General features: G+C 37.4%; 1 protein-coding gene across 5 annotated transcripts in view; it reads left to right on the top strand.

Annotated features, from left to right (window-relative positions):
* SUPT3H (SPT3 homolog, SAGA and STAGA complex component) overlaps positions 1–26,538 on the top strand; it is a 414,047-nt gene that overhangs the window by 255,482 nt on the left and 132,027 nt on the right. For all 5 annotated transcript variants that reach the window (XM_027524850.1, XM_027524851.1, XM_027524852.1 and 2 more), the window contains 3 exons: positions 8,869–8,955; positions 12,759–12,849; positions 17,549–17,688. In XM_027524850.1, coding sequence (XP_027380651.1) covers positions 8,869–8,955; positions 12,759–12,849; positions 17,549–17,688 — 318 coding nt within the window. The remainder of the gene's footprint in view (positions 1–8,868; positions 8,956–12,758; positions 12,850–17,548; positions 17,689–26,538) is intronic.

Genomic DNA, 26,538 nt, shown 5'->3' with positions numbered 1-26,538 from the left:
AAATTCACGGTTCACATATTGCTGAAGCCTGGCTTGGAGAATTTTGAGCATTACTTTACTAGCGTGTGAGATGAGTGCAATTGTGAGTATAGTATAATTTTTCATCATATATTTAAAGTATAGTCTAGTTTATTAGTTTAATTTCAACTTTAAAAATTTTTCAAAATATCTTTTTGCCTTCAAAATTTGATTTGTTTAAACTTGAAATTTACTTACAAATAACTTACATGCAAAATAGTTTAAAAGAAAACTTTCAAATGGTTGTTGTTCTGCCACTTTCACATTTAAATAAGAATAACCAATGAATTAGTTTCTTGTCGGGATTGCTGTTCTTATTGGACATTTTTTTAAGCTTTCCAAGCTTATATTGATTTTCATTGGTCATTCTTTCAAATGCATATATAAATAAAAATGAATTCTTTGAATCATGAGATACTGGTAATTATAGCCTTATCATATTTTTTAAACACTTGACTGTGTTTGACTTAGTCTTCTAAAAAGAAGAGTTAAAATGAAATTCTAAAAAATTTGGCACATCTTTTAACCAGTTTATGCACTTGTTTATGTTTCAAATGTCTAAGACAGTGGAAGACTAGTTACCAAAATAGAACAAGGAGATCATATGATAGGAACGGATTAAGTCAAATATCTTACATTTATAATAGTCTGAATGTTGACTGCATTTAGTTACAAATCTATTTCCTTTCTAACACTTGCTGAGTTCTCAGTCCTTAAGCTGTGTCTCCATGAAGCAACTGATGTGAATGTTTTGATCCAAACCTCTTTTTGCCATCATTTATTTGCCAGCAGTGAAAATGTTTTCAAAGGCAAATTAATGTTTTTGTGGGTAGATTTTCTATGCAATGTAAGACTGTTTAGTGATCATACCTTCCTGTGTTCTGAATAAGAAATTAATCTTGGAGAGAAAGATGAATGGCTTAATGTTGAGCATTTATTATTTAGTCCAAGTTTTATGTACCTTGACATCTCTCTTAGGTTTGTTGTGAGGGTTAAATGAGATGATATGTAGAAGGCAGGAAGCATGGGATAGTACATTTAGTAAATGTCAGCATGTAAAGAGAACATCAGCTTTCATTTAAACATGGGTAAGACATTGCTTGTCTTCAAACCTTCTCAGAAACCCACTGAATGCCAGCAAAATAATTTTTAAAAGCATAAATCTATCAAGATCAAAAAAATGGGATATTAAATAGCAGATGAGATATGTCAAGTAATTATGGACTCTTAAAAGTGGATAGAAATGCTAAAAGTTTAACAGATTTGAAGAAGATGAAAGCTTGGAACAGGGGGGCACAAATCAGGATTCAGGATACCTCTGGAAACACGAGAGCATCATCACTAAAAAGTCATGGAGCAGTTTTATTCCCATGCCCTGCCACAACCACGCAGGCAGCCAGCTTCCCCTTTGCCATTCTGACAAAACAGTGTAGGTTCCAGAGAGACTGAACAGAAAGAACTCAGAGACCCCACACACAAAGACCACCAGCATTCAATTAATAGATATTCTGGAAAGAATCCAGAAAACAGGAAATTTTCACAGTAATCTAAGAAAATTTCCCAGACTTGGAGGACAAGAATATATGAGTTAAAATATCCCTGTGTCCAGGAAAATATATGAAGAAAGAGCCTCATCAAGGCATAACAGCATGAAATTCTGGTACCAGCAATAAATTCTGGTACAAAGAGAAAAATAGTAAAAGTTTCTTAGGAAGGGGGCTGGTGGGGGAATCACAGAAGTTTCAGAATCAAACAAACAAACTGAATTTCTCAGCAGTAACATTTTAAGTTTGAAGATGATAGAACAGTGTTTTTAAATTTCTGAGAAAAAAAATTATTTTAAATCTCAAATCTTATACCTGGGTAGACTATAAATTGAATCTCGGGGTAGCATAAATGATTTTTTGGACATATAGAATCTTTAAAACTTTTGTTTTCCACACATCTTTTCTCAGGAAGGTATGAGAGGTATTTTTCAGCTGTATCCCACCACTGGAGGAAGACTGTAAATACTACAAATTGAATTCATTTTAGTTAGCTGCCTGTTTAAAAAAGTTATCAGTATTGTTTAGAGAAACACAACAGAATGCAGAGTCCTTACAATGTATCATTACAAAAAAAAAAGTTATCATTATTCTTTAGAGGAATATAACAGAACCCAGAGTCCTCACAATGTATCATTTACAATAGCTCAGATAAAATCAGAGTATTCTTAAAATACAAAGTAACAAGGAAACATGATCCATAGCCAAGAGTAAAAACAACAGGGTGACTGACTATAAGATGGCCCAGATGCTGAAACAGCAGACAGGGATTTTATAAAGCAGCTATTATGATTATGCTTAAAAACAAAAGAGAGAAACTTCCAGGGAATGTGCTCTACCGAAAGAAAGAAAATAAATTAAGTGAAAACAAAAGAGATCAAGAGAACAAAAATCCAGAATGTAACTGTTAAAGAGAATCTGGCAGACTCCTGATGAGTCTCTGAGGAAAAACAAAAACAATGAAATTGTATCCCATAAATAATCAAGAATTTCTTATAACTTGAGTATAGTATTATACTAGGATTCTCCAGAAAAAACAGAACCAATAGGTTACATGTATGTGTGTGTGTACACGTGTGTGTATGTGTGTGTACATAGATTTATTATAAGGAATTGGCTCACATGACTGTGGAGGCTAAGAATCCCAATTTCCATTGTTGGCAAGCCAGAGACCCAGGGGAGGCAGACTGCAGTTCAAGTCCAAAAGCCTGAGAAATAGGAGATATTTTAGTCCAAGTCCAAAGGCTAGAAAAGATCTAAGTCCCCATTTAAGGCAGTTAAGCAGAAGGAGATCCCTCTTCAGCTGATTGGTTGAGGCTCACTAACATTAGCAGGGGCTGGTGGAGAGGAGTGGCAATCTGCTTTCCTTAGCCTAGGAATTCAGATATTAATCTCATCCAGAAATACCCTCACAGTCACACTCAGAATGTTTGCCCAAACGTCTGGACACGCGGTAGCCCAGTTAGGGTGACACATAAAATGAACTGTCATAAGTGCACAAAGGCATAAACACAGAATGGAACTTACCGGAGAATAAATGTAGAAAAATACGACAGAAAAACAAATTTAATAAGAATGAAGTATAGGGAATATCTATGAGTTGATCTTTATAAACCACATTGAAGTCAGATAACAGTGGATTATCACAGATCCCGGAACACAAGTTGTGGGCATTATATTTGAGGAAGATCATGTTAACACTTAATCTAAGATACATCACCATTTGGAGACATTGAAGTTTAGAAAGCAATAAGCAAAAACTCCAGGGTTTTCCTGGTGGCTCACGGTAAAGAATTTGCCTGCAGCACAGGAGACATGGGTCAGGAAGATCCCCTGGAGAAGGAAATGGCAATGTACTCCAGTCTTCTTGCTTGGGAAATCCTATGGACAGAGGACCCTGTAAGGCTACATTCCGTGGGGTCGCAAAGAGTTGAACATGACTTGATAACAACAAAGCAAAAACCCCAGAGGCCTAGGTTCAAATGAATACTGTGGAAGCAGACAGCAAATTCAAGACCCCAAGCCAATTAAAACAATAAAATCAATGGAAGTTAGTGAAAATAAAAGAGAGTGAGAAAGAATCTTCCAATGTTAGCATCATTGATGGCAATGAGAAGTTGAGAAGAGATTTATTTGTGGGATCAAAGATGAGGCATTTAAGATGTCATATAAAGTTTAAACTTTATCCTCAGCCTATAAATAAACTATTGCAAAATATTTAAAATGCAAACATGATAAGTGTTAATATGCTAGGGGAAATATTTTTCTTTTAAACAGTTAAATATAGTATTTTTAGTTTACACTAAAGAATAGAATGGGAAATAGATGGGGAAACAGTGGAAACAGTGTCAGACTTTATTTTTTTGGGCTCCAAAATCACTGCAGATGGTGACTGCAGCCATGAAATTAAAAGACGCTTCCTCCTTGGAAAGAAAGTTATGACCAACCTAGATAGCATATTGAAAAGCAGAGATATTACTTTGTCAACAAAGGTCCGTCTAGTCAAGGCTATGGTTTTTCCTGTAGTCATGTATGGATGTGAGAGTTGGACTGTGAAGAAGGCTGAGCGCTGAAGAACTGATGCTTTTGAACTGTGGTGTTGGAGAAGACTCTTGAGAGTCCCTTGGACTGCAAGGAGATCCAACCAGTCCATCCTAAAGGAGATCACTCCTGGGTGTTCATTGCTAGGACTGATGCTGAGGCTGAAACTCCAGTACTTTGGCCACCTCATGTGAAGAGTTGACTCATTGGAAAAGACCCTGATGCTGGGAGGGATTAGGGGCAGGAGGAGAAGGGGACGATAGAGGATGAGATGGTTGGATGGTATCACCAACTCGATGGACATGAGTTTGAGTGAACTCTGGGAGTTGGTGATGGACAGGGAGGCCTGGCGTGGTGTGATTCATGGGGTTGCCAAGAGTTGGACACAACTGAGTGACTGAACTGAACTGAAAGAATGGAAATAATATTTATCAGGAAAAAAATCAATGCTTTAAATGAGTTGCTATTGCAGAATAATATCTTTTAGCAAAATATTTTACTGAGTTACAAGTAAATCTCTGTAAGGTTCCTGTCACCATCCCTTTATCTGTATAGTTAAGAAAGTTTATTCTGTATACTCATTCAACTAGTTACTGGTCTTAAAATATTCCCATGTTCTGTCAATTCTTATATATTTTATAATGCAGTTAAATGTATGCTACTTCCATTGTAATAAAAAATCATAAAATGGACTATCATGTCATTTTCAATACTGCCAGAAATATTTGACTTGCCACAGTGAATGATGAAGTACAACTTCCATTTATTTTCAAGGAAAAAAATTAAGGGATTCTTACCATATAGAATCAGCTTTTTTTTTTTTTTTTTTGACACTGAAGGTATTAGAAATATTTTGTGATTTGGTTTCCTGTTTCTAGTATTGTTTTCACACTGAATGCACTTGATCCTGAGCTCAGTGTCCGGTGGAACTGAACCAGCCTCCTGCTGACTTGCTTTTTAAGCCTGTGTTGTCGAAGAGGAGCTTTACTCTCTCGTAAAATTTCTTGAAGTTAGCCAATGGGCAGTACACACTTGAGTGCAAACACTGTCATTAGTTAACAAGCTTGCCCTCCTTAGTCGGCAGAGAAAAGGAGGTGAGACTGTGGCCAAGGTTGTTTTGGAGCATGGGACATGTCGGGGTCAGCTGGGCTTGTTGCACTAACAGTGATAACTTTCATCTGGAGGACTCACTTCATGAGGTTCAAGGCTTCTTGTGGAGCTCCAGCAGTGCAAGTGCTAGTGAAGGTGCTAGGTTAGGTGCCCAGCAGAGCCAGTGCCAGTGAGGGTACTAGGTTAGGTGACCAGCAGAGCCAGTCTAGTGAGGGTACTAGGTTAGGTGACCAGCAGAGCCAGTGCCAGTGAGGGTACTAGGTTAGGTGCCCAGCAGAGCCAGTGCTAGTGAGGGTACTAGGTTAGGTGACCAACAGAGCCAGTGCTAGTGAGGGTACTAGGTTAGGTGACCAGCAGAGCCAGTCTAGTGAGGGTACTAGGTTAGGTGACCAGTAGAGCCAGTGCTAGTGAGGGTACTAGTTTAGGTGCCCAGCAGAGCCAGTGCTAGTGAGGATACTAATTTAGGTGCCCAGCAGAGCCAGTGCAAGTGAGGATACTAGTTTAGGTACCCAGCAGAGCCAGTGCAAGTGAGGATACTAGTTTAGGTGACCAGCAGAGCCAGTGCTAGTGAGAATACTAGGTTAGGTGTCCAGCAGAGCCAGTGCTAGTGAGGATACTAGGTTAGGTGACCAGCATTGCCAGTGCCAGTGAGGGTACTAGGTTAGGTAACCAACAGAGCCAGTGCTAGTGAGGGTACTAGGTTAGGTGACCAGCAGAGCCAGTCTAGTGAGGGTACTAGGTTAGGTGACCAGTAGAGCCAGTGCTAGTGAGGGTACTCGTTTAGGTGCCCAGCAGAGCCAGTGCTAGTGAGGGTACTAGGTTAGGTGACCTGCATTGCCAGTGCTAGTGAGGGTACTAGTTTAGGTGCCCAGCAGAGCCAGTGCTAGTGAGGATACTAGTTTAGGTGACCAGCAGAGCCAGTGCTAGTGAGAATACTAGGTTAGGTGTCCAGCAGAGCCAGTGCTAGTGAGGATACTAGGTTAGGTGACCAGCATTGCCAGTGCTAGTGAGGATACTAGGTTAGGTGACCAGCATTGCCAGTGCTAGTAAGGATACTAGTTTAGGTGCCCAGCAGAACCAGTGCTAGTGAGGGTACTAGGTTAGGTGACCAGCATTGCCAGTGCTAGTGAGGATACTAGTTTAGGTACCCAGCAGAGCCAGTGCTAGTGAGGATACTAGTTTAGATGACCAGCAGAGCCAGTGCTAGTGAGGATACTAGTTTAGGTGCCCAGCAGAGCCAGTGCTAGTGAGGATACTAGTTTAGGTGCCCAGCAGAGCCAGTGCTAGTGAGGATACTAGGTTAGGTGACCAGCATTGCCAGTGCTAGTGAGGATACTAGGTTAGGTGCCCAGCAGAGCCAGGGCTAGTAAGGATACTAGGTTAGGTGACCAGAAGAACCAGTGCTAGTGAGGGTACTAGGTTAGGTGCCCAGCAGAGCCAGTGCTAGTGAGGATACTAGGTTAGGTGCCCAGCAGAGTCAGTGCTAGTGAGGATACTAGTTTAGGTGCCCAGCAGAGCCAGTGCTAGTGAGGATACTAGTTTAGGTACCCAGCAGAGCCAGTGCTAGTGAGGATACTAGTTTAGGTGCCCAGCATTGCCAGTGCTAGTGAGGATACTAGGTTAGGTGCCCAGCAGAGCCAGGGCTAGTAAGGATACTAGGTTAGGTGACCAGAAGAACCAGTGCTAGTGAGGGTACTAGGTTAGGTGCCCAGCAGAGCCAGTGCTAGTGAGGGTACAGGTTAGGTGAGGGAAATCAGTAAATAAGATAGACAAAACCTAAAGATAAAGTTTTCCTGCTAATTATGACAACATAACTGAGACATAAATTCCAGATCCCATGATAGTTGTGTACTGGTATTGAAAGGGTGTTTAAATGGCTGACTCTTCCAAGTCTTTATTTTCCATTTTCATTTTCCCTAGTTGAGTGTGTTTGTAAACTAACATTTTGGAGAGTGTTATAAATACAGATTATTTATATGTAGGGTTGATAAACAGTTGATTTATTGGGAAGACTACTTAGGGATGTATACTTATCATGATCTTTCCTCAACATGAGAAAAAATTGCTTATATCTGTGTCGTATTTTCAAGTTTTCAAATCAATACCATCCTTCGTCTGAGAAAATAAAAACGTTACCTGATGGTGTGGCCTTCTAGTTCTCTGTATGTGTCCAGACAAGTGGATACTGAGTCCATATTCTGCTCCACATTGATTGTGTGTGTTTTATGCTGTGACAGAAATGTTTTTCTTTGGAAAAAACACATGCACACGTATTTCCCTGACATTCTTCCAATTTTTAGAAAAATATGTTCACGTTTTTCCTACTGAAAACTTAGTTTCTTTCTGGGCAGATATATCATCTTTTTAAAAACCTCTCCCCCAAGATTTCTTTTTAAATGGTTCACAGTTAAATTTAAATTTCTATATTTAGGTGAATTATGTTTATATACCAACCACCAGTATCCAGGAAATTCAGCGGTAAGGCTGACACATAGGGAGTTTATAGTCTGTTTCATAGTCTGTGTATTTAGACGAGGTTTGAAGCTTACTTAGCAAAATTGCTTGAACATCCAGAATTTCTTTAGTACAAATGCACTATTTGATTTCTTTGTAATTGTTAAGATAACAGTGTGTCACTTTTAAAAGATTAGTTCTTAGGAATATGTGTTAGATTTATTCCTTTCAAAGAAGGATGCATTCAGGAACAGCTTTTGTATGTAAATATTTTTATAATATTGGATAGAGTTGGTTTGCTGCAATCACCATTGATCAAATTTGGAAGAACTTACAGGCACATTTTTGTACTGTTTTCTCCAGCATCTTTATTTTTTTCAGCTGGATGTATTTTATATTCCTTCTAACTAATCAAAATAAGAAACTGGTTTTGCCTGTGCCAAAAAAATAGAACTATCATTTTTCACATTCTTTTATTTTCCAGGTCATTTTCAAGTAAGATTGTGTTTCTGGGACTTCTGAATTCCAGAAAACTCTCAACTTTGTAGATAGAAGGGCCCAGATGAACATTTCAAGGGGAATCTAACTTTTCATGCAGTATGTTTTGTGTTGTGCATTCCAGATACAGTTAACTTTTTGTGTGTATGTGATTAGTGTGGAAAGAAATTAATGCAGTCCAGTATTATGATTTATGGACTGAATCCTTTGCCCACTGAAGACTTGCCAAAACTAAAACTATTTTTTTTTCCTTTGGATATTAGAAACAGCTACTGTTTTTGTTGATCTTTTAAAGTTCTGAATGGGTCTATTTCAAATCATACCAGCATGGGAACTCAGATTAATAATATAGTTATTCAACCAGTGATACTGAGCAAAACCATTGCTCACATGGATATAAGGATAAAATTTCATAAAATTATTTTCAGGTGCATTAATGCATTTCTGGAAGCTGCACTTGATTTTTCTTTTGCATGAAAGAAATCAAGGATTTCTGTTTATTGTATCAGTTACAGGTGGGCATATAAGTTAATTGCATTTTTTTATACCATTAAACATAAGACATTTTGCTTTTTAAAGCAGTAATGTGATTGCTGGGTTATCCCCAAAGATTTTTAACTCTTAGTGTATTTATCTCTCTTGAGACACCGTGACTGTAGTATATTTAATTTAGATTATTAAGAAAAATTTCCTTTGTTGTTAGTTACAGCAAGCTGCTGAAGTTTCTCAGCTTCGGGGAGCAAGAGTAATCTCTGCTGAAGATCTTCTGTTTCTGATGCGCAAGGATAAGGTAATGTAAAAGAATTTCACTGTATTGAAATGCCATACTTTGTGTTTAATTACACTTATGTAAGGAAGCTACCCTTGTTATATGGCTTTCATATTGGAATCATAAGTGTTGAACTCATGTTTGGGTCCTCATAGTTTGCACAACAAAGTGGTTTACTACAACAGAATTGATTTTTTTTATTTTTATTTTTACATGGACAAGGGCACTTATGTAAAACTGCTGACAACTAATTCTCACTTATCCTTAACATATCTATTTAGACATTTTCATTGCTACATAAAATTCACTAGATCTTGACTGGGTACTTTGTTCTGGTAACTGGGATATAACTAAATGGCATATTTATTTTTCTAATTTTATACAGGATTGTAGACGTTCATAGAGTAGTTTTTCTCTTGAAATACAAAGTTTTTCTGTGACACTGGTTAATAGGAAAAGGCAAATCAATCAAGATGAATATTGCAATAGCACAAAATATACACTCTATTACTTAGAGTTTTTTTTATTTGCTAGAAATCTGTCTTTGAACTCTGATATTAAACTATTTAAGCATATAATTTTGTCATAACTATCTTCCATGAGTAGCTAGTTGAAAACATTTTGTGACTTTCTGTGTGTTTTTAGTAGTTTTCATCTAAAAGATTGTTATATGTGGAGAAACGAGCTGAGTAACCAGAGCATGTTATGGTAGCTGCTAACCCAGATGAGCACCCAGGGCTTAGTTCCTAATGCTCCAGCTTTCATTTCTCTATTCTTTTCCCCTGGTCTTTTAATTACACTTACCTGTTTTTCTTTCACCATTTTTGTATGTTTGTGGCTCAAGTTTTTATCAGAAGGCATCCCATCTGACCCTCAGGATATCCTGTGAACATAGCTTTCTGATACCCATTACTTTGTATTCATAAAAACCTTTCCTTCTGATTGATTGAAGATTGACTAAACTTGGATGAAGGATTTTCTCTTCTTTATGCCATGGGATATACAAACTGCACCTCCACCAGTCTACCATGAAATTTTATGAATTTTTAGTTCATTGACTCTTACGTGCTATGAGGACTATAAAGAGAAAAGAAATGTCTTTACTATCAAGAAGCTATAATCTGGTTTAAGAAATCTGTATCATTGAGTGAAGAAGCATTTTGAGCCTTTTGATTATTTTAAGGTTGTGTGGTTAGATGGAGAGTCTGTAGAATGTGGTGGAATGGAGGTTTTCTGCCTAGGTTGAAACTCATGCAGTTATATTAGAATGGAACTAGCCAGGGTGCCGGAGAAGGCAATGGCACCCCACTCCAGTACTCTTGCCTGGAAAATCCCATGGACGGAGGAGCCTGGTGGGCTGCAGTCCATGGGGTCGTGAAGAGTCAGAGACGACTGAGCGACTTCACTTTCACTTTTCACTTCCATGCATTGGAGAAGGAAATGGCAACCCACTCTGGTGTTCTTGCCTGGAGAATCCCAGGGACGGGGGAGCCTGGTGGGCTGCCGTCTTTGGGGTCGCACAGAGTCGGACATGACTGAAGCGACTTGGCAGCAGCAGCAGCAACCAGGGTTCAGGCTTAGTAATCAAGGCAAATCATGATTAGTGTGATGGCTCTCGAAGTGAATACGAAGGAAGGTTTTAGCAAGATAGTGAAGAGTAAGGCTATTCAGGAGCTAGTGACTTCACTAGGAAGACAAAGGAGAAGTAGGCACCATACAGCAAATGGTGCTGAGAGGAAGGAGCCTGAATGTGCCCTTGGAGAAGCAGGGACCGAGACAGCTGGGTAACTGGAGTTAGCAGAATACCTCCAGTCGTTTTTTCTTTTTCATCAACAGAGGTAAACAGGCCAGCACAAAAAGTAGTCTGCGTTGACACTTTTTCCTGCCTCTTGGAGGAGTCAATGTTTTAAATCCTATGGACCCTTCAGGAACATACACCGATTGTCAAAGCCCTTCTACTGGCCAGAGGACTCTTAATCAGAATCTTTTAAGCAACCAGGAACATAGCTGTAATAGGATAGTTGCCAGTGTTCTCATCTTTCTCCTCAAAATAATAATTTTATTTATATGCTGACATGTTCCAAACAGAATTTAAAGTAGTTTACACAACTGTAATATAAGACAAAATCAAATCTAAAGTACTGAATGGAATCAGAACAAAGAGAAAGGAGGGATAGCAAAGACCTGGATGCAAGTATATGTTTTTTCCTCTTAATAATTCCGGTTTATATTCAAGTAGAAGTTGTTGACTGCCCACTGTATTTTACATACTGCACTAGACAGCTTCGCTCATTTTCTGATTTATTTCTCACAATGTTCCTCTAAGGTAAGTACTTTACTTACCTTGTAAATAAGGAGACTGAGGTTCAAAGGTTATGTGTTCCTTCTGGCCCTGCTTGGCTCTAATTGTGAGACTATCTTGAACCTCAGTTTCCCTATATATGAAAAAAGATGATAATGTTTGTCTGTATCTCAGGGCTATCAAAAATATCAAAATGCATGTAAAAGAGCTTTGTAAAATATGTTTCAGCTGTCATTAGGAATCTTAAACCTGAAGACCAGAAACCAGTAATCATCTACTCTAAGTGTAAGCATACAACTGGCAACCAATTCTGTATTCTTGCCTGGAAAATCCCATGGATAGAGGAGCCTGGCAGGCTGCAGTCCATGGGGTCGCAAATAGTCAGACACGACTGAGCACACACATCAGTTACTTTTAAAGTTAAGCGGTATTGTAGTCTTCTAATAAACCTAAAAAAGCCTCAGCTATCATTCATCAGCTTTGAGTTTCATAAAAAATAACGTTTCTCAGATTACAGGATGTTTTCCAGAAATATAAAACATAAACCAACTCTTCTAAATAAAAGATTCTCAGGGAATTAAAAAAAATAAAAAAGGAAAGTGCTTGACTTCTTAAAACAGTTGTTGCAAACTTTTGTATAGGTGTTTATAAATCATTTTAAAAAATGAAATTTGGTCTTGAAGGTGTACAAAATTCCGCAAAGACGGTATTGTCAGCTTAGTGTGGAGAGTGTGATATTTATTGCAATCTTCAGAAGGAATTTAACCCCCAAAAAAAAAAAACCCAGAAAAAAACAAAATTAATTGTGATTCTGGAGTATCTGAATACTTTCAAATGTGCTTTTAAAAATGCTTGTGTTTTAGCCTTTATCTTTAATTTGATGACTAAGTTTTGTATTCATAGTACTATGCTGAGAATTGCTGTATTTCTCCAGTGGTCCTGGGGTACAAGTTTATTCTGTTTAGTTATCACTCTTCTTGTTGCTGCTGTTTATTCACTAAGTTGTGTCTGACTCTTTGCAACCCCATTGACTTGCAGCACGCCATGCTCCCCTGACCTTTTCTTTACAGCATCGGATTTTACTTTTGCCCCCAGACACATCCACAACTGAACATCATTTCCACTTTGACCCAGCTGCTTCATTCTTTCTGAAACTATTAGTAATTGCCCTTCATTCTTCCCCAGTAGCATATTGGATACCTTCTAACCTGGGAGGCTGATCTCCCGGTGTCAGATCTTTTTGCCTTTTCATACTGTTCATGGGGTTCTCTTGGCAAGAATACTGCCAAGAGATGGGTTGGCTGTTCCCTCCTCCAGTGGACCGCGTTTTGTCAGAATTCTCCACCATGACCTCTACATCTTGTATGGCCCTACATGGCATGGCTTCTTGGAGTTACACAAGCCCTTTCACTACGACAAGGCTGTGACCCATGAAGGGGATTTAGTTATCATAGTAGTTTTTAATCATTAAAATGAATGTATGTGTAAGGTTTCTTCTTTACTTATTTCATATTTTTAATAGAAAAAACTTAGAAGACTGCTAAAATACATGTTTTTCCGAGACTACAAATCAAAGATTGTCAAAGGCATTGACGAGGATGATCTTCTGGAAGGTAACTTAAAGCACTAAACTAAAACTTATGTGACTCCTGTTTGCTGATGACACATTTATATAGAATCAAGGTAGATAACTCCCATCAGAGTTCAATATATGTCCTTCTATTAAATATGTAGTTTAGTAACTGTCCAAATATTTATATAGTTGGTACTTAAATCTTGTGATTTTCCAATTGTGTGACTTCAGAGTAATCTGTTATTTTAATTCTTCTTTTAATAAAATAACCTGCTTTACATCAGAATATCATGAAACTGAGAAAATTGTGCCAACTTAAAACATAATTGATTTTAGAAAACATAATTTTTCTGTTGTGAATATAGGGAGCCTGAACTATTGTATCTTTGAAATTGACACGTATGGTTTTTTGTTAATTTATTATAGAAAGTATCTGATATATTTTATAATGTAAAGTCACATCATTTTAATGTATTATTTCTGGGCTGTTTGAAATCTTAACAAAAAATCTGACACAAAGTGGGAATTTTTCCTTAGCTGATTTTCCAACTTAATTCCCTATTTTAGGATATTTAGAAAAAATATTTATGTTGCAAAAATCAAATACTGATAAGCTGAAAACAGATAATTACTAAATAATATTACTAATCAAAATAAATGTTTGTGTTTTTAGAAATAACACATCTACTTTCTATTGAATATGGTCACTGTATAGTGGTATCCTTTGCTAGTGATAAAGTAGCTAAACAAACTCTACTGTACTAAGGACAATTCCAGAAAATTGCTCAGAACCAACTAAAGAGTTAACTGACTTTGAAAGAGAACCAGTTACTTTCATTGATCCTCAACAGATCCGCAAGAGTAATAGCTGTGTCAAAAAAAAAAATACTGATCAAACATTTAATCAGTATTGTCTATTTCATATTCCTACAGTTCTCATACAATTTAACTCCTGCAAAATAGTTCTCCAAATGAATTTAAATGCTTTCATTTATGGAGAGCATAAAAAACAAAGACTTGGAGCAAACAGACCTAAATTCCTATTAATCCCGGTTCTCTGCTTTCTTTCTGGAAGCATCATTGAGGGTCACTTTTCTCATTTGAAAGTCAGAAATTATATTACTGGCCTTTGCAGTTCACTATGACATATGAAGGGCAGCGGATACACTGCTGCCACTGCATCAGTGGTGGCTGTTAGGATGCTTTGAGCCCCGGGCAGCTCAGACTAGTACTCAGTTTCACTCACACTGTCATGTGTCAGTTTGATGCCCTCTCCTCCTTAGTTTATCTCAAACCTCTCCACTTCATCATTTAAATTTTCTAATTTTGTGTGCCTTATATAAACTTCTAAAATACAGTTGACCCTTGAGCAACATGGAGGTTAGAGGTGCTAGCTGTCTGTACAGTTAAATTTGCCAAAAACTTTACAATTGGCCCTCATATACACTGTTCTGTGTCCCCATATTCTCCAACCACGTAGAGTCATGTAGTATGCATTTAGTGAAAAAAAAAAAAAAAATCCAGGTTTAAGTGGATACACGTGTTTCAAACTTGTGTTCTTCAAGGGTGCACTGTAGTTCATACAATTTATAAAATAAAATACTCAGGTAAAATACATTTAATACTGAAGTGGGTCTTCTGGAATGGCTGTGTGAGGACTGTGGTAGACTCTTTGCCCAGAGAAACACATTTAATTCATGAGCATTAAGAAAAATAATAGTTTAAAATCTCTAGAAACTATTCTTAAGGGCAGAGAACAAATGGAAAAACATATTCAGACAGTCTACTAAATCTCACTAAAAACAGTGAGAACCTGTTGCATTTGAGCCACAGTCTGCTCTCATCACCTGTCTCCTCCCTTCCAGCTCAGAGTGCCCCAGCTCAAAATGATACAAGCTTCACTCTGGGTAAATGTGTCCAAGAACACTGGACACCTGCTTCTCTACCCGCTAATCTAGGGTGACAGTTTCACCCAGGAAGGGCAGGAGGTCAGCATCTCTCATCTTCTTCAGCTCTGTGTTGCAGAACTTCAGAGCTAGGCAAGCACAGCTAAAAGGACTGTGACTGTCACTCATCCTCTAGTAATAGGCAAGCTCTCAGGTTGCCCCATCTTGACTTGCTGCTGCTGCTAAGTCTCTTCAGTCGTGTCCGACTCTGTGCAAACCCATAGATGACAGCCCACCAGGCTCCGCCATCCCTGGGATTCTCCAGGCAAGAACACTGGAGTGGGTTGCCATTTCCTTCTCCAGTGCATGAAAGTGAAAAATGAAAACGAAGCCGCTCAGTTGTGCCCAACTCACAGTGACCCCAGGGACTGCAGCCTACTAGGCTCCTCTGTCCATGGGATTTTCCAGGCAAGAATACTGGAGGGGGGTTCCATTGCCTTCTCCACATCTTGACTTGCTCACAGGGAATAAAGCTTCACACCAGAAGAGACAAGCCTTGAAGACAGGAGTCTGCCATCTCTAATGAGGTCCCCCCTCTTAGATCCAGGACAGGCTTTCTTGGACTACTGATTGCTCTTCCCAACTCCAGCTCTAGTACAGAAGTACAAAGATTCAGCCAGTAAGAGAGAGCCTTAATAGCAGAGAGCTCTACAGCTCTTCCTGCAGGGACTGACTCTTTGGAAAAGAGCATTTGGAAGTTCTTGACTAAGAGTGTTTTAAAACAATGGAGACCCTGGTGGTGAGCCATTAAGAGGAAGCTGGTTACTCTAATACTAATAACAACACAGAAAACAGTGCACCAGCTTAAAGTTTTAACAAAAGAAAGCAGTAGCTAAGAAGAGCAATAGCTAAGAAGACCCCCCTCCTGGGGTCAGAGCAAAACTTACAGGCTGGTCAACCTTGACTCTGCAGAGTGACCCAAATTATTTAGATCAGTCCGTGGAGCAATTTGTGCTCAATAGTATTATTCAAACAGCAGAACTCTGAGCCAGCAATTAGTGGAAGCTAACAGCTGTGTATGATACAAATAGAGTCAGACCAGCCAGAAACTTAATGGAGAGAAAAGTGACAGCAAAAAAGAACCTGACTTAAAAACCACAATCATTCCTGGTGGTGGAGTAAGCTCTTCACACGCTCAAGGCTGTGCTGTCTGAAGAGCAACATCGAAGGCTACACACTGAGAGGGAAAGAGACTTATTTGAACTAGTCCAGCCAAGTCACTAACCAAACAAACAAACAAAAAAAAACAAGCGAATGATGACAACAAGCCCCAGGAAGGAAAGGGAATTATCTACAGTTGCTCTAGTATATTTCCTAAAATATCCATTTTCATCAATAACAACAAAATACTAGACATGCAAAAAAACAGATATATATGATCCATAAAAAGGACAAGAATAAGCAGATAAGACAAAGTACCTTTGAGGAGGGCCAGATGTTGGGCTTCACAGATGAAAACTTTAAATAGCTGTTATAAATACATTAAATATTTTGGAGTATAAAAAACTCCAATACTTTGGCCACCTGATGCAAAGAACTGACTTATTGGAAAAGACCCTGATGCTGGGAAAGATTGAAGGCAGGAGAAGAAGGGGACAACAGAGGATGAGATGGTTGGATGGCATCACCAACTCAATGGACATGAGTTTGAGTAAGCTCTGAGAGTTCGTGATGGACAGGGAAGCCTGGCATGCTGCAGTCCATGGGGTCACAAAGAGTCAGACATGACTGAGTGACTGAACTGAACTGAACTGATAAATACGTTCAAAAAACTTAAAGAAACCATAGTAAATATAACAAAAGTATGGTTACAGTGTCTCACAAAATAGAGAATACCAATTAAGAAATAGAAATTATATTAATAGAAACAAGTAGAAATTAAATCCACATGCATACACACACACACCCACACACCTCCCAGAGGGTATCTATAAATGTAATTATGTAGGTAAATATAAAAGAAAATATAACTGTGTTAGTAATTGTATTAGTATATATAATTGTACTGTTGAGTCTGTAGCATACAGATATGTAGTATATTTGACAGTAGCAACACAAATGAGGTGGATGATAACAAAGTTGTATTGGAACAGGGAATGACAGTTTTTATTCTCACTCTAAAATGTTAGGGTTGTCTTTATTTGGTATATGAGTATGTAATTTGTCACATTAAAAAATAATCCAGTTCTTACTAAGTCACACTGATACTTTTGTGTAATAAACTGTACTAATTATGTATTGTATGTTACATTCCTTCCTGACTTTTTGCAGTAACTTTTCTTAGAGTTTTGTTTTGCTTTTAAGTAAGAGTGATAGTTTTATATCTTATGAGAAAAAGAGTAAAATCTCATCCCATAGATTTTACATATATTGTCATAGTAATGTACCTAGTATTTTCTTCTTTTAATTTCAAGTTGCAATCTTAATGCCTTTATTTATGTCTTTGTTTTTATTTTCTCAATTGGGCTTGCCATAGCAGGATTCTTTTTCCAAATCTGATAGCCCTTCTTTTTTTTTTTTTTTGGTAAGAAATTTTAATCAGTCTATAAATACTTACTGTAGTAATTGATTATTTGGTTTTATTCACTTAATCTTATTCATGACATAAGTAGGTGATTCAATTCTGTAAGACATTATGCTTTATTTTGGATACAAGGGTTCTCCTTTTGAAGATTATTTTGAGAGAATTCCAGTTTTGAATTTTACATGCAGTATTCCATACTTAACAATGGTTAGGACTGATGTAAACCTATTTAAGAATATTTTGTTTTTCCTTCCTTTATCTTCATGAAGACAAATTGAGTGGCAGCAATAATGTAAACAAAAGACAAAAAATCGCTCAAGACTTTCTCAACTCTATTGACCAAACAGGAGAACTGTTGGCAATGTTTGAAGATGATGAAATTGATGAAGTTAAACAAGAAAGAATGGAGGTATAGTACATGCTTCCCTTGTTAGAGTAACAGAAGAACCATTGCCGTGTGTATAATATTGGAGTAGTCTATTCTTATGTCCTTTAAAAGTTTGTCTGAATTGTCCACATCAGTGGACATGTCTGCAGCAGCGCTGTGCAGTGAGGTAGTCCTGGAAAGGATGTCCAGCTCTGCCTTCATAGCTGACTTTGGGAGACAGCTTCAGTCCCCCGTTTCTTTGTTTCCACCTTTGAATATGGGTAGATTTCCCTAAGCTTCCTTCTGGATTTTACTTCTACTGATATTATTTTCTTCAATAAAAGCTAGTTTATAATTAAATAATTTACTTAGTTTTTGTACCAAACTGTCCAGTTATCTTTGTGGGCAAAACTAATTCTTACTGCTTTTGTGTTGACTTATGGTATGAAGAGCTATATTTTTCAGCCTGTAGTTACAGGCTATGGTTGGCCTCACCAGCTAAGGTAGTATCCAGGGCAATTACATGCTTTATATTGCTGTAAAACAATGTCAGTGACAAGCGCTTGGATTCCCTGGGCATGTTTTAACAATGGATAAGAAAAATTGTATGCCTTCTATTTACCCTAGCTATTTATTCATAAAATTGTTTCCTTAAATATTGTACTTCGGAAAAACAAAAGTAGTGACTGATTTCATTTGAGTGCCTTTCAAAATATAAGGCGTTATTCTTATCATTTGTATTCTTATAATACTTTTACATGGTTTTGTTTTTTTTTTTTTAAACTCCATTTTTCCCCTTCTCTTTAAATTGGGCAAGAGAGGTAATTCCAGAGTTCTGAAAGATTGTGCTAAGTGCTGACTTTATCATAGTCTCTATGCATGCTAAAAATATAATTATTTCATGTTAAATTTTGGAGGAAGTCCAGTAGACATCCATGCTTTATAAAATTTAACAGCCTTCTTTCAAGAATTAGTATGCTTAGATCATGAGCTGTGATCTAAAGGCAGTGTTCTTCTTAGGTATCAATTACCTTAGAAATGTGTGGTTATCTTGGTTTGGGGCAACTGCAAATGATTTTAGTTCAACTTTGCCTTGGGCCAAAAACATGCTCAGTTGTCCAAAGCAGATGATAAACATATATTTCTGATGTCATTATGGCCTAAACAGGATATGATTGTTTAGTGGCATGGTTTTACTTATGATGCATTATGCAGAGAGCAAATATTGTTTATGCTTTATTTTTTAAACATTTTTACCTTATACAAATGGGCATTAAGAAAAATTTATTAATGAAGGACTCTACAGAAAACATTAGTGAAATTGAACAAGTAGCTCTTTCAATTTTGACAGGAAAGTCTCTGTCAACCAAGCCTATTGCCCAGAAGGGCATTCCATAATCAAGGAGAAGAAGAGAAATGGAGCATGTTGTAACAGTAAGCTCATAATAGCAGGCTACTGTGGGCCTGGAAAACTGATGAGTCAGTAAGGTAGATGTTCAAATGAATCAAATATTTGGAAATGTAGGGCAGAAAAAGCTTGGGAGCTCATACGGTTTAAATTTCTCTTCCCTATAGTTATATTATATATTGCATAGTGGTGACCAGGATAATAAAATATCAATAGTTGATAGAAGGAATTGCAGTGAAAGTCAGCTTCATCTATACAAGAAAAGTTAAGATTGCCAGCTTCTCTAAGCCTTGAATCATAACTAAAATCTCTAACCAAAATAACAAAGAGTAGTTTTGAGATTCTGTTCATCCAAATAACAGAACTTAAACTGGATAAAAAACGCTGAACTTGTAGACAAAACTGTAGACAGTAGAAAGTGGAACCGTTAAGAGCATAGTCTTGCCTGCTTCTAATTTGACAGGTTATAGTTTCAAGCGTAAACCACAACTGTGGCAGTCCATATGAAACCACTTTGGACTCACAGACTGCAATCCCTGGCTTTTAAAGTGCAGTAGAATAATCAGTCCTGGCATCACTCAATGATTGAATTTTCCTCTAAGCATCACTTACAGTTGTAGAAACTTTGTTTACTCCCTTCTCCCCTCGAACGTATGAAAATGGTATAGACCTACCAACAAAGCTTATTATTGTTTTTTCTTTGTTTTTTTGTTTCATTTAAATGTAATTTAGAAGAGAAAAAGAAATTTATAGACATAAAAGCTCTCTTGGGATCCTAGCTTTTTCTCAAAACATTGAGGAAGCATATGAAAAACTGAGTTCTTTCCTGTTGTTTTCAGCTGATTTGTGTGTGTGCCTGGCTTTGTGTTTTACTCATAATTTGCTTCGTTAGATATTATATATTTGAAATATAAAAAAGTCTGAATTTTTATGTCCATTTTTTATATCTACTTGCTAGTCCATCATCATATTAACTAACTCTTACTCCATTTATCTTTCCCCATCACCAACACTTTGGTGTATGAATAGTAGAGATCTATGATCCATGACCTCTGAAGATCCTTCTTAAATTATCAAGTGTAGATTAAACAATGTTCAGAATTGCTTTAGTATATTTGAGAGACTGGGAAAGAGAAGCAGGGAAATGATAAGCATAATACATCTAAATATTTACAACTGCCCTCCAAGCACCTTTCAGACCCCCTCTACCCACCACCAGAAAGAACCAGGTGTGTTTGACTGTTGATCCTGTTTCTTACATCCCAATCTTTTGAGATCTAATCAACTAAATGTGACTGTCAACCAAGGCCAAGAAAGGGTCACTAAAGCCTGCAGGTAGCTTTGTATTTTCTTAACAAAGGACCTGTCATCACTCACATAAGAGCCTCACCTAAGACCCTGCTGCTCTACTCATTAACCAAGTAAAATATCCTGTCTAATGAGCTGCTACGGTTTGTGAAGGAGGTGTAAATAAGGAACACTAAAAAGAAAATTGAGTGAATTCTCTACTTTCTGACTAATCCTCAAACAGGTAAAATAAACAGGGACCAAAGTTCAGAGCTCACCAAAGGGCAGCCTTTAAACAGCTTAGGGTGCTGAAAATCCCCAGTGACTGTTTATTGTTTGTTTTTAAGTCAGAGGCCTAATCCTGGAATCTAGAAAGAAAGTAGAATGGAATACATAAAATTTAAGACAGCTTAAAGATTGTTTAAAATTGACTGAAAGTTGAATAAGACCTCATGTGCCATCTGAATTGTACTGATAGGATGACCATTCTCTGATTGGCTTAGCTTAAGTCATATGCTCCATCTCCAAAGAGGAAGCAGTTAACCTCTGTAAAAGCGTGAGTCCCTGCAGCGTTAAGAAGAAGGAATAGGTGCTGAAAAGGCAGACACAAAGGTCCTTAGGATAAAGGACCTCTCCTTATGTGTAAGAATTGGCAGAGGAAGTGCATCATCATCTCAACTCTGCTCAGATCTCTGGGATTTTTTCCCATAGAGACAGCGTGTTAGAACGAGTGGAAATCATTTTCTTTGGATTCAAGCAAACCATCCATCCATCTGTCCTTCCACTCTTTAATTCATTCAGCATTTGTCTGAGCTTCTTTTGTAAATCAGTCACTGTACTAGGTCCTGAAGTTACAACTATAAAAAAGACAAAGTATGGTTTCTGCCCTCACAGGCCTTTAGTAATAACTGGCAAATCAAAAGCTAGCCGAGTACACTGGTAGGGGAATACAGGCTCAATAAATGGTTGCCATTTTTATGACTAATATTTGTCTTGAATTTTGAACCTTCTTAGTAGATTATTGGTTGTGTGATGAAGACATGTATATTCTATTTCACTTGTTATTTTATTTGAGATTTTGTTTATTCTGAAGTAAACTGCATGTCTTCTTCAAGAAATATTTTATGATTAACTTCAGAGTGGTTTATAGAACTAGCTTCAGTGTGGTTTGTTGAAGAGGACACAAAACAGAATAAAAGAACTAGGGTCCATTTTAAAACATAAAATAGTGTGATAGTCAGGATTCGTTTCTGAAAGAGATTCATCAAAAGAACACATCACCGTGTCTTTTTTATTCTTTTCAAGGTAACTTTTGTTCAATTTAAAAGTACTCTGTGAAATTGTTCTTCGGGGAATACTAATAGAAATACCCCCCAAAATCTTTGGTAATTCTAGCTGGCACAGAGAAGAATTAATGTAACTTAGTGTATATTTTTCTGGCCTAGAAACTGCAGACCAGGGAGTGTTACTTGACTTCAGGAGAACCCAAAGGTTGATATGATATATAACTCTGAAACTGATTTCCAGCTCTGTCAAACTACTTTTTATCCCCACCTCTGATTATTGGGCTTCCCTCGTGGCTCAGACAGTAAAGAATATTCCTGCAATGCAGGACCTGGGCTTGATCCCTGGGTCGGGAAGATCCCGTGGAGAAGGAAACAGCAACCCACTCCAATATCCTTGCCTGGAGAATCCCAGGGACAGAAGAGCCTGGTGGCTATAGTCCACAGGGTCACAAAGAGTTGGACACAACTGAGGGACTAACACTGATTATGGAATGGTAGAGACCTGTGTATTCATTGCAGTAAAACATCTGGAGAAGACACATTTCAATCAATGACATGAAGAGTAAGTTACAAATCTTATAACAATAGAATATTCCCTAACTCTTACCCACGTCCTTATCATCCTGTAGGTTAATACATCATATTTGACAGATGTTCCTCAAGGAATTCTTTCAGGCTTTCTTATCCATGTGAACTATGAGCTGTGAACTGAGGGTATAAAGTCAGACTTCTGTTTTCCTCAGAGTGCTCCATGTACCAGGTGTGAAACCAGAAGTGATTGGGTGATGGTAGCAGTGTTTTGATCATTCTCTCGCATTTAAGATGCTTAATCTCTTGGATTATGCTTTGCTGTAGAAAAATTTTAGAGCAAAATCAAATAAACAACTACCGTCTCTATGATAAAAAAATTTAGTATCACATTCCAAGTATCATCTTCTAACTTCAGAGTCGTTGAAGATTTTTTACTATTTAATGTCTGGGTGAAATTGAAAAAAAAAAAAAAATTCTCTTCCCTGCCTAGTCTATTAAGGAGCAAGATACACGGTGACAGAACTGAAGCAGTATTCATAGTAGTCATATTTCCCTTAACCCAAATCAGGACTTGCAATCCGACGTCCATTGGTATCTTTCGTTTCGGAGACAGCGTATGTATTTTAAATCTGGCCTTGGTAGTAAAATATAGAAACAGTGATTGCCATCCACTTCCACCTTCCTCACCAGAAGTGTCAGCTTCAGTAAAGCAGAGCATCATTTGCCAGGGGGAAAGATGCACACCAGTGATGCACACTGACCATCCGTATCTCCCTGGCTTTGCTGCACCGCACTGTTCAGTCTTGTTAAGCGGATTTTCCTCTAACACATCTAATGACTCTGTCCAATTAAGTTTTTAATAGAATCAATCAGTATTTTCTTTCTCAAAGAATTTCACCATAACCTTTTGAAAATGAAATCCTTTACTTTTAAAAGATACATTTCAAGGGTTTCCTTAGAGATCAGTCCGCTAGCTTGTTTATAAAACACCTTGGCAGAGAAGAGTTTTAAAATATCATCGAGTTTAAGAACACCACAGGACTTACCACTAATTTACATTTAATGTTTATAGTTCTCAAATTGTGGCTGTTGTAATAACCAAAATATTTTTGTCCTGAATATTTTGTAGATTATGTTTCCCTATTCTTTCTCCTTCACCCAAATTCCCCACAGTAGGTGGGCAGATTGTTGTTACGTAGCCTGGCTTTTATTTATCTTTACTGGTTTAATCTCAACAAGTCAGTCCTTCTAAATATGAAAATAAATGTATTCTGTGGAAAGAGTTTTGTCTTCTCAATGCCATCATTTATTGAGTGGAATTAGCCTATCATTGATTGTGTGGTTAGGTAATTTCCTTCTGTTCCTTTATTTGCATCCTTGCTAAGGAGCTGCCTTAAGATCAGTTCTTATTGTTGCCACCACCTTATGGTAAATCATGCAAATCAAGCTGTTTAATGCAATTAGACTTATTCTTAGATCATTGTATTCCTCATTTAGAATAGGAATTTTGGAGTAAGCTGTAAACATTTAGTGATCAATGTAATCTGTTGCATGTGGATGGCTGTTGGGAACTCTCCTGTTTATTAAGGATTGGTTCAAAGGGCAGATCAGATCCTGCCAGGCTTCTGCTGTTCCTGACTCTCCGTTTTCTGTAGAAGTCTTAACTCCCTAGCACATTATTCATGCATCTTTTATAATCTGGCCCCAACAAACTTTTTCATGTTCATCTCCCATCATTCCTGCTCCCCCTCTTTACCCATATTACTTCCCGAAACACACATGTACACACACACACACACACACACACCGCCATCACCACCCCACACTATTTAAGGAGTCCCTTGAACTTGCAGTTCCCTAAATAGGCATTCGTCTTTTCTTCCCTTCCGTTAATCTTTCTCCATCTGGCCGCATCTCAGTTCTGATATTTTAGTATGTGAAAGATTATAACTAGATGTTTTTTGCTTAGTTTGACTTACTAAATAAGGTCCTTGAGAGCATGGACATACTGTACTTTCATATCGTCTTTACCCAGCACAGTGCCTTGAACATTATAAACTTTCATTAACTGTTTGTCCACATAAGGGGAAGTAATAGGTGATATACGCAAATACTATTAATCTATCCTTTGGACAACCTGAATTTTTTTCTCTTCTGCTTAAAGAATGCAGTTTCCAGGTATATAAAATTAGTCTTTTCTTCTCATTCACATAGGATTACAAAAGAAGCTATATATACCTTTATGAAGGTTTTATACCAGGAATTCTTCAACACACCTTTTAAGGTGCCTTCCAGTTGCAAATAATTTTCATTGTTTGAATAATTTCCTGTTTAAATCAGAGTGGTGGCTTTTCCACAGTTCTAGCTGTAGAAGTTCTCCTAACCACACTGCTTCAATATTTACCCGCAGTGTTCAGATATGTCTACAGGCTGATACTAAGCATCAGTTCTAATGTTAATGACCAGATTTTTTTTCAAATGGACCAGTAGCATCTGTGACCACTGGTTCATTGCCTCTAGTTGTCAGTTCAGAACATTCGGCAATAAATGTTATGCACTTCTTGTGTATTTGCTATTATAAGATTTTACAATTTAGCATCTTCAAATAATAACATACTTGTTCACTTCTCTGATCCATTAAATACTTCTCTGGACAGTTCTGTTAGTTATTGGCTGATTTCCACTTAGAAAACAGTTTGAATTTGTAGATGCCTTTTAAGTTACTGTTGACTTTCTTGCGGCATGGAAATCTCGCATCTCCATCTTTGCTCTGTCACGTCTTGTCGATAGAGCCTTCATCAGGTCCAGGTCTGGGCCTCTTGTTCCAGTGAATACCTAAGTTTGTTACAACTTTGCCTGTCTTTACTGTTAGTCTTTCTGAACCAATTAGTTTGGGTATAATTGTCTTTAACAGTATATTAATGTTTTTTCCTTTAATTTCTTTCAATTGATGACATTACCCGTATTTCCATAGCACATGCATTTTTATCTTTTTTTATTCTTCCTCACCTGTTTTCATTAATTCTTTTTTATTTGTAATTTCAGAGTTAACTTATACGTAATTCTTTCAGTGGTTATTTTTAAATTCTGAGGAATCATAAATCTGTACGTCTCAGTTTATGACCCATAAAAGTGAAGTAGTATTTTTTAATTTTATTTGTGTGTGTCTGTGCCAGCTCCTGTACTAGATCGTGGGGACATGGTATTCACAATACAGTTGTTTCCTTGACAAAACATGTAATATACCAGAGAAATAGTATAGTAGTAATAACTACAGAATCCTGTGTAGACTTAGTACACACAAAACACTGTTCTAAACCTTGACACAGACATCAGCTCATGTCTACCCTTGGAGTCAGTTCTGTTATTATCCTCTGTTTGCAAATGAGGACCCTAAAGCACTTGCTGAAGATCACAGTTAAAAGGCAAAAATGCTAGGAAGGAAAACTCATGGGTGCAAGCACTATTCTGGAAAAGAAAAATAGCAGAAAAGTGTCATATTTCTTCCAACTTGGAAAAATTGATCTGAAAGCAGTTCCTTGAGTTGTATATAGTTACTCGCCTCCCGAGCATCAAGGCAAAGAAGGTTATTTGCTTTACTTTTGCTTTTCTTTGGCTATTTCAGGTAATGGCTGAAAAAAATCACACATTTTAAAAGATAAGAGATTTATCATATTTGTGTTACAAATGTGAACCTTTGTTATCTTAAATCCATGATTTTCAAAACCGTGGTTGATATGAGAGATCACTGTTTCTTCTTTCAAAATGCTTAAAAATACTTGCAGGGCCAAGGACACTTGCTTATTTACATATGGATGTGAATGACATTGCTTACCTCTTAATCATCTGCTGAAAGGGACTTTCTTTAAAGACTTCTGGTCAGCAAGGGGTAAAGGTAAAGCAGTTTGAATTTCAGAGAAATTTAAGGGTAGAGGACAGTACGTGACGTGCTGTGTTCTGTGTCTTTGGGAAAGAAGATTCTAGAGAGATTCTAGGAGGTTGATATTTCAGAAATAAAATAAGACGTCAGCTTTGTGTTTTTATAATTTTGCATAATTCTGGACAAGGACCAAATTCTCTTAATTAATTATGCCTCTTCTGATCCTTCCATAAACTGGATACAGTCCAGATACATATGGGTTAAAGAGGCTTTTGTAAGATTACTTAAGAACCTACCCACCATTTAAGACAATATTTCTATGAGAAGGTGCAGCCTGAATTCAGAACACACTTTTAGGATTTAAGTTGGAGGATTTTGTATTTTAGTTTTAAAAGTTAAGTTTTACGTGTTCACGAATTTTCAGTGCAATAGAACTGCTTATCATCTCTAGAAACTGTTTTATCCAGCTTGTTTTCTCTGGTAATAAAACTGCTGGTATT

This window comes from Bos indicus x Bos taurus, chromosome 23 (genome assembly GCF_003369695.1).
Source record: "Bos indicus x Bos taurus breed Angus x Brahman F1 hybrid chromosome 23, Bos_hybrid_MaternalHap_v2.0, whole genome shotgun sequence".
Taxonomy (NCBI): domain Eukaryota; kingdom Metazoa; phylum Chordata; class Mammalia; order Artiodactyla; family Bovidae; genus Bos; species Bos indicus x Bos taurus.
This window is presented reverse-complemented; position numbering and strand designations above follow the sequence as displayed.